This window comes from Chrysochloris asiatica, unplaced genomic scaffold, assembly GCF_000296735.1.
Source record: "Chrysochloris asiatica unplaced genomic scaffold, ChrAsi1.0 scaffold00247, whole genome shotgun sequence".
Lineage (NCBI taxonomy): Eukaryota > Metazoa > Chordata > Mammalia > Afrosoricida > Chrysochloridae > Chrysochloris > Chrysochloris asiatica.
In genome coordinates, this window is record NW_006408765.1 from 2,779,266 (window position 1) to 2,788,750 (window position 9,485).

Consider the following 9,485-nt stretch of genomic DNA (forward strand, 5'->3'; position numbering starts at 1 on the left):
ATGGTATTTTCAATAACCTCAAATGCATGTGAAAGCTGGACACTGAATAAGGAAGACCTTAGAAGAATTGATACTTTTGAGTTATGGTGTTGGAGGAGAATATTGAAAGTGCCATGGGCTGCCAAAAGAACCAATAGATTCATTTTGGAAGAAATGTAGTCAGAGTGCTCATTGGAGGCCACAATGGCCAAACTTCGTCTCTCAAATTTTGAACATATTGTCAGGAGGGACCAGTTGCTGCAGAAGATATCATTTTTGCTAAGGTGGAGGGTCAAAATAAAAGAGGAAGACCCCCAACAAGACGGATTGGCCAAGTGACAGCATCAATGGACTCAAGCGTGGCAACAGTAGTGAGGTTGGCCCAGGATAGAGCAGTGTTTCATTCTGCTGTGCATAGGGTCACTATGATTCGGTACCAACTCAATGGCACCTAACAACCACAACAACAACAACCTTGAAGTAGAACTATGCCTACACTGAATTCCTGATTAAAAAAAAACAACATCATAATTGTGTTTTATTTTAAGACACTGAATTCATGGTAATATTGCAATAGGCAATTAACAAATCGCCTCTCCAATCTTCTCCAGGGTCTCCAGTTATAAGCATATATGGATACTTGAAGCTATTCCACAACTTACAGATGCTTTGTTCATTTTGTTGCTGCTGTATTTTCTCTGAATTTCATTTTGTAGAGTTTAAAAATATGTCTTAATCTTACTACACTTTTCTTTCAGCCGTGTTTACTCTGACATTAATCTTACACAGTGCAATCATTTTGATCCCAAACATTGCAGTTTTCATCTCAGTGAATATTATTCAGATATTTGAAAAAATATATCCATGTCTCTACTTAAATGTTAGAAAATTGTAACACAGTTATCATAACCATTTTAATGTCCAAGTCTACAAATTCTAATGTCTGTTTCAATTCTTCATCAGTTTTGATCAGCTGAATAATCTCGTTATGTGATATTGTACAGTTTCTTTATTTCTTGTTAATTTTTACTAGAAATCAGGCATCATAAATTTAATCTTTTTTGTGTTGGGTATTTTGTGTTCATATAAATATATTAGGCTTTGTTTGGGGGTGCATCTACAAACTGATTAAATCAATTATCTCTGGTCTTGCTTTTATGATTTTTTAAATGAGTCCAGAAAAAATCTCAGCCTATAATTATTTCCAATCTCAGAAGCAACATCTTAAATTTCAATCTAGTAATTTTTCCTCTGCCTGATATGTACACAATTCTTGATCCTATGTGAATATCAAGAACTGTTAGTACTACTCTCTAATTCTGTTGTATTTCCTTGTTATTTTTTTCTTTACATGTATGAACATGTATTGATCAGTACTCTGCTAAATACTCAAAGATGATCCTCTACAAATTCTATGGGGTTCTCCCTCTGCAGTTTTCTCCTATATGGGACTCTACACAACAAACTATAGTCATCTAGTGTTCACCAAGTTTCCACTCTGTCTACTTAATTTATTAAATCTGTCGAACTTTTCATGAATCCTCTCTCCCGACTCTGCTTCCTGGAAATTCTTTTAAATCAAATGCTGGCGCAATCATAGGGTTTAACCGAATTGTTTCATTTCTCTAGGATCACTGTCCTTCATTGTTTGATGTTATACTTTCAAAATGACTGCTTTATTTAGTCTCTTTTATCTTTGCTGTTTAGAATTGAGAGTGATTATAATCCCTGTTACTCAGTCTTGGTCAGAGCAGGTCTGTTTACTTTTCTGTATCTATAAATGTTATTTTCATCTTATTCAGATCAGGTAGTCCTTATGAAGAAAAGGAATAGTGATTAGTTATCACCAAATTATAATACAGAAAAATATAATTGCATATATTTTTTTCACATAAAAAAAAATTCAAGATGTGTTTTGGTTAAGGACTATATGACCACTGATGATCAATATATGGTGGTGGTGGTGGTGTGCTATGGAGTTGGTTCTGACTCATAGCAACACTGCATAGGGTTCCCGAGGCTGTAATTCTTTACAGGAGCAAAAGGCCTCATCTTTCTCCTGCAAAGCGCAGGTGATCTCAAACTGCTGACCTTGTGGTTACCAACCCAACTCATAACCACTATGCTACCATAGCTCCTTGATGGTCATATAGTGGGTACAAATTAAACAGAATTGAGCCTGTCACAGAATAAACACCTTATACTAGCAAAATGGATTGGCAAAGTGGCAGCATCAATGGGCTCAAGCATGTCAACAATTGTGAGGTTGGCTCAGGATCGGGCAGTGTTTTGTTCTGTTGTGCATAAGGTCGCTATGAGTCAGCACCCACATGATGACACCAAACAACAACAACAACTAAGAACAGAACTGAAAAGAGAAGAGTGAAGTAAAAGAAACACTGTGGAAATGGCCACAAATTTAATTTTTAACATTTTTTACTTCTTTCTATAATCATGTTTTACTTTATTAACATCTGGCAGTTACTATATATGAGGTGACTCAAAAATTCACAGGAAAAATGCATTCTCTTATAATTTCATGTCCCTGAACTTTCTGAAGCCCCTCATGCAAGCTGACTTTGGCATCAGGATTGGAAGGAGACTTATTAACCACTTGTTATATGCAGGTAACACAACAGAGGTAGCTAAAATTGAAATAGATTTGAAGATTTACTGATAAAGATGAAGGACTAATCAATCCTTCATGATGGATTACACCTCAAAGGGAAAAACAAACAAAAGACTCAAAACCAGACCGATAAACAGCATCAGGATAAACAGAGAAAAAAAAATCATCAAGAATTTCACTGTACTTGACTCTATAATTAATACCCATGGAAGTAGCATTCAAGAAATAAAATGATGCATTACATTGGAAAAGTTTACTGCCCAAACCTCCTTCAAGTGTTAAAATCAAAGGTGTCATTTAGAGAACTAAGTTGCACCTGACCCAAACTATGGTCTTTTCAATCACCTCATATGCATGCAAAAACTAGGCAATGAATAAGAAATACTAAATAACTGTGGTATTGCAGTATTGGCAAAGAATAATAAATGAAAAACAAAAACAAAAATCCTCACAACTGGACCAATAAATAACATCAAGCTAAATGGAGAAAAGACTGAAGTTGTCAATGACTTCATTTTGCTCAGATCAACAGTCAATACTCAAGGAAGTGGCAGTTAAATCAAATGATATATTTCATTATGAACATCTGCTGCACAAGACCTCTTAAAAGTGTCCAAAAACAAAGATGTATGTTTTAGGACTAAGGTGCACTTGACCCAGTCATGTATTATCAAGAGCCTCATATGCATGTGAAATTTGGACAATGAAAGAATTGATTCATTTGAGTTATGGTGGTGGAAGAGAAGATTAAAAGTGCAATGAACTGCCAGAAGAACAAACAGGGCTCTGTTGGAAGAAGTAAAAAAAGAATGCTCCTTAGAAGCCAGAATGATGAGATTATATCTCTCATATTTCAGACAAATTGTCAGGAGGCACCAGTCCATGGAGAAGGGCATAATGCTTGGTAAAGCAGAGGGTTAGTGAAGAAGAGGAAGAAGCCCAATGAGATGGATTAGCACAGTGACAGCAACAGTGAACTCACAGTAAGGATTGTGAGATTAGCTCAGGACCTGGCAGTTTTTTACTCGGCTGTGCATAAGGTCACTGAGATGATACCAATTCACCAGCAACTAACAACAGCAACAACATGGACTGCCAAAGAACAAATAAATCTGTCTTGGAAGATATACAAACAGAATGCTCTTTAGAAGCAAGGGCAGCAAGAGTTCTTGTGACAAACTTTGTACATGTTATCAGGAGGGACCAGTTCCTGGAGAAGGATGTCATGGAGGGAAAAAAAGGAAAGGATCAGTGAAAAACAGGAAGACAGTTATTGTAACAATACACTTCAACATAACAGTGATTGTGAGACTGAAGCAGGACCTGGCAGTATTTGGTTTGGTTATACATACATTCAGTAAGACTTTGGAACCATCGAGGGAGCTCCTAACAGTAACAAGTACACACACACAAACACACACACACACACACACAGGAGCTTCAAAAAGTTTGTGGGAAATGGAATAGAAAGATAATAGGATTTTTTCATGAACTGTTTGAAGTAGTGGCTCTGAAGGTTGTTGCTTTGAGCCCACCAGCTGCTTTATGAGAGAAAGATGAAATTTTCTGCTTCAGCAAAGATTTTCAGCCTTGGATACTCTATCCAGGAAGTTTATGAGTCACACTGACTTGACAACATTTAACAACAACATATATGTATTATTTCCTAATTTCTACAACAAATCAACCCTTTGAGAGGAAAAAAGGGAGGCATGGTACAAGCAAGTATGTATGTGTTGCTGTAGGATTACCACTGGATTACTATAAATCTGTCTTGTTAGAAATATAAGCAGAACGTTCCTTAGAACCAAAAATAGAAAGACACTGTGATATGATGATAAATTTTGAAAATGGAATTTTAGCTGAAACATTTATCTTTTAGTATACTGCTTCTACATTACATATTTGTGATTAGTGTGCATTACGTATATAATTGTAATAGGTAAAGATAACTAATTACTGTATTCCATTTTCTACAAACTAATTCATAATTAACATTAATTGTCCAACTCTTGTGTTTTTGCAATGATTATCATGATTAAACGGATGTGATTTTACAGATTTAATTATATTTTTGCTATCATGTGAGAGTAATCTTACTTGACTTTAATTTTTAGCAACGCTGTCTCTTAAATTCTGTGATCCAGGAACAACTTCATTCGGTATTTATTCAAGAAATTAGATGACAAAAAAGAAAAAGGAAAGAATTGTCTACTACTGGGCACTTAAAATGCAAAGTATATTACCAAAACAAACCAATTATAAATCTTGTAATCCTTAATTTGAATCTTTAAAATATAAAACGTGTACATTGGATCTTTAAGGTTGTAGTAAAGGCATTAAAGTCCTGATTTCAAAGACACTACAAAAGCAGTTTGCACTGAATTTTTTTTTTTTTTCACCTGTAAACAATTTCATTAGTTGAGTACCCTTGGAACGTGCCTATTTTCCCTTTTACCTACTCGGTTGCCCATAGTCTTATATTTAAGTGCTTACATTTCTATTTAACCCCATACACTTACATTTAACCAGTCTTGTATTTGAGGAAAGACACTTTTTATCTGTGCAGCCACCAATGAAAATAAATGACATTCTCCACAGAAAATTGCACAGACACATAAAAGAATGCATGTCATTCAAAGAACCTTTAGACCACCTGAAGCAGCGCTGTGGCATGATGGGTTAAGCATGGGGCTGCTAACTGAAAGGTGGATGGTTCCATCCAACTGCTCCATGGGAGAAATAAGAGGAAGCCTGCCTCGTCTTTACTCTTCTGTAATGATGTATTAACTGCCATAGAGTCAGTTCTGACTCAAAGTAACCCGGCATAGGAATTCTGAGAAGTGATTATTGTGCTTAGCTGTCTGGTGCCTATCCTAAAGTGCCACACCAGGATTGACACTTGCTAAGAAGTGGTTCTATTCTCTCCCACAGTATTCCTGTGAGGCAGATTTGACTCCATGCTGTGGTTTACACCACCTGAACTGCATGAAAATATCAGCTTTCCAGCTCCATTCTCATGTAAATACTTGGCTCCACACATTCCAGCATAAAATCTTTCCCTGGAATCTTTAAATAATCCATACTGTAAGCCATTCGGAGCTCTGGTAGCATAGTGGTTATGAATTGGGCTGCGAACCTTAAGGTCAGCGGTTCAAAACTACCAGCCGCTCCGCGGGAGAAAGATGAGGCTTTCTACTCCCGTAAAGATTTACACCCTCGGAAACCCTGTACAGGGTCGCTATGGGTCGGAACCGACTCGATGGCACTAGAGAATTATTATCTGCTTAAAATTACAATTTCCTCAAAGGATAATCTATTCAGATCTTAATTAAACACCAAAAGTTCTAATTGCTCTAGGATGAGCACTGGACTGAAAACCAAAAGGTCTTCTATTCAAGCCCACCAATCACTCAGTGGGAGAAAAATTATGCCTTCTGCTCCCCCAGAGATTTACAGCCTCAGAAATTCTACCCAGGGTGGCTAAGAGTAGGATCAACTAGATGCCACTTAACAACAACAAAAAATTTTGCCCCTCTAGCTACTTCACCATTGCTCCTGCTACACACTTCTGTGTTTAGATTTTTAGGCATATTGTTGCCACCTGGCACTAATACCACAGGTCTTTCTCTTAACAATCCACCTCTGTATGATTTCCACAATGTTTTGTCTCCTCACCCAGATCTGAAGATTCACTATTCGTTCTTATTTCCAGTCACTCTACAAACACTTTTCATTATATGTTCTAGAACTCTTTCCATGGTTACTGCGAAGTAAGCCCTCCTGTAGTCCTTTCAATATGAAGCTGTGAACTCGCAAGATAAAGGTTACTCCTTTCTCCTACCCAGAACTGCTCTTATATCACACACTAAAATCCATGCTCTTTGGGGACTAATTCCTACTACAAAGCTGGATTTTAAGTTTCATGAAAATTGACCTGCTCCAGTTGTATCACCAAGATCTAAGAACAAGGGCTGTATACTGTATCATTAAAATTTACGCCATTTATGCACATACATCTCTTGTGAAGAAAACAAGTATGCACAGATTTCAATTAAATTTTGACATGAAGTGTATATGAGTATTTCTTAGTATCAGTGCAAAAATTCTATTGTATAACTACTGGGTGCTGAACAAAAGAAATCAGCAGTCATAAAATAAACACACACAAAATGATGTCTATTTAAAAAACACAGCTTGATTTAAATGACTGCTTATGTCACTGAAATTGATTTTCAAAAAAGTCCATTGCTCAGTAGCAACCTCAAGTTAAATATCTCTGGTAACATGTTATTGTACAATATTTTTAAATGGACTAAAACATGTATACAGTAACATGTTATTGTACAGTATTTTTAAATGGACTAAAACATGTACATAATTTCTAGCTATATAGCATAGATACTATTTTGTATACTTGATGATTCAATATAATATAAACCCCACATGTCAGAAGAAGACTAACTATAAACGTGTAATTTCTGTGTATGGAAGATTTCCCCTACTCCCAGCTACTAGCTATAAGGAAATGGTGTATGCTGAGACTTTGCAGTACTTTTTGTGTAACACTTAAGCTACACATGATTATGTATCACCTCTTATTCTCTATATACATTCTGAACAAAAGACATTACCTTAAGGTGCTTGTTTCTAGGCTTATTAACATGATACTAAAGTCATAGGTTTTCACTGACACAAAAACACACACATTAATTTTAGTCACTCAAAACAATAATATAATAAATAATATTCAATATAATAGTCAATTATTTTTAAATTAATTATGAAATGGTATGTTTGAGACACCCAGAATTGCTCTTACGGCCCTGTTCTGGTTTTATTAACTTAGTCTAGGATGACGCTGTGCTGACTCTTTGCTCTGCTGGTTTGGCAATGGCCTTTGGCCAAACACAATTACATACTGACCTGACCTGAGAGAGAAATATGTCTAGAAATTCTATTGTTTGGAGACCACAGGTTTTTTTGTTTTTTTTTCCCCCCGTTCTTTCTAAGGTAAAATAAAAAACTTCATTATTTTTCTATGCTTTCAGTTTTCATAAAGTCAGCCTTAGTATAGCTATAGGGAAATGATTTTAAATGACTATATGGAGTTAATCCACTAACTTTAGATTCTGATTTTTCTTAACTTTTAGAAACATAACTAAGCACTTATGATTCTTAATTATATTTTTTAAAAGTTTGGGGAAAAGAAAATATTCCCTAAACTAGGATTTCTTAATGATATTTTTCTGTCAGGGACCACTTTGAAACTAATAAAGCTCCTTCTCAGGAGAAAGTTCTTAAACACATAAATTAAAGCGTGAAGGATTTGAAAACTGTTGTTAAGTCAAAGTCTGTGCATTTCAGGTTAAACTTAAACAATTCAAATATATTTCAATATATAATTACCTATACATTGAAATACATACAACTACAGGTTTAGAAGTATTATATAAATCAAAACAAATGGAAATGTTAAATGTTAAAAATAGTTGTTATAACATAATTGTTTAAAAAAATTGATGTTTGTAAATATGCAGAAAAGCCTTTTTGAAATAGGAAAAAAACACAGAAGAGCACAATTTTAAAATAAACTCATTCGTACCTTTATGGCAGTGGATGCAATTTGAATGTGGTGAAGTCTCCGAAGGGTGCTGTCCCTGTCAATGAAATAGGAAGCAGCGAGTTGATGTAGAGTCTCCAGAGTCACTGAAGAGCTATTGGTGTTGGAATCACTTCCTTCCGATCGCTTGCTCAACTTCCGCTTGTCCACAAAAATTGTGAGTGACTCCTCTCCTGCAGTAACAATATCTCCAATTATGCCATTTTCCAATTCAAATGCTTTAACAATTATTTTCTGGTGGAAAGACCTAGATTATAAACATAGAAAAATAACGAAATGTGAAACTTTCCTTTTTTTTTTTCCCATTCACTTATGGTTGGCCAGCACCTGGAAGAAACCCTGTGATTATAGTCTTTCAGCATCTATTTTGTGAATGCTTAATAGCTAGTTTTGGTGAACGATTTCTAGCTTTCACCAATGTTCTCAGATTTTAGCTTTCCTGATGTAGGGTGCAAGGAGCTCTGGTAACTTAGTGGTTACTAATCGGCCTGCGAATGGAAAGGTCAGCAGTTTGAAACTATCAGCTGCTCCACTGGAGAAAGAGGAGGCTTTCTGCTCCCGTAAAGATGTACAGACTCGGAAACCCTGTTCAGGGTCGCTACAGGTCGGAACTGACTCGACAGCACTTAACAACAACAATAACAATGTAGGGTGCAGAGTTCTGGTGTGGTGCTGTGGGTTAATGCGCCAGACTGCAAAGCCGTTTGAACTGCAAGGTCGGCGGTTCAAACTCACCAGCTGCTCCTCAGAAACCCTGTTTATGGTTGCTATGGGTCGGAATCGACTCGTAGGCACTTAACAACAACAACAATGTGGGAAGAAAGGAGCTCTGATAGCGTATTGGTCATGAATTGGGCTGCTAACCCCAAGGTCGGCAGTTCGAAACTACCAGCTGTTCGGCAGGAGAAAGATGAGGATTTCTGCTCCCGTAAAGATTTACAGCCTCGGAAACCCAGTGCAGGGTCGCTATGAGTAGGAACCTACTCCAGGGTACTTAACAACAACAACAACAACACATAAGGAGCCCTGGAGGTACAGTTAAGTGTAAGGGCTGCTAAACTGCAAACCTCACTTCTGGAGAAACACGCAACTATCTACTCTGATAAAGATGAACAGTCTTAGAAATTCTATAGAGCAGTTCTCCTCTGCCCTATGGGTTTCTATGAGCCGTGAGTTTGGTTAATATGGGGTGCATGATATGAAATGGTATTTACTCAAAAATGTTTACTACAAAAACAGTATAGCAAAATGGAC

The 9,485-nt window shown here is 36.5% G+C and overlaps 1 protein-coding gene across 2 annotated transcripts in view; it reads right to left on the reverse strand.

Moving 5' to 3' along the window:
* BRINP3 (bone morphogenetic protein/retinoic acid inducible neural-specific 3) overlaps window positions 1–9,485 on the reverse strand; it is a 737,483-nt gene that overhangs the window by 385,719 nt on the left and 342,279 nt on the right. For both annotated transcript variants that reach the window (XM_006873665.1, XM_006873664.1), the window contains one exon: window positions 8,214–8,404. In XM_006873665.1, the coding sequence (XP_006873727.1) occupies window positions 8,214–8,404 (191 nt within the window). The remainder of the gene's footprint in view (window positions 1–8,213; window positions 8,405–9,485) is intronic.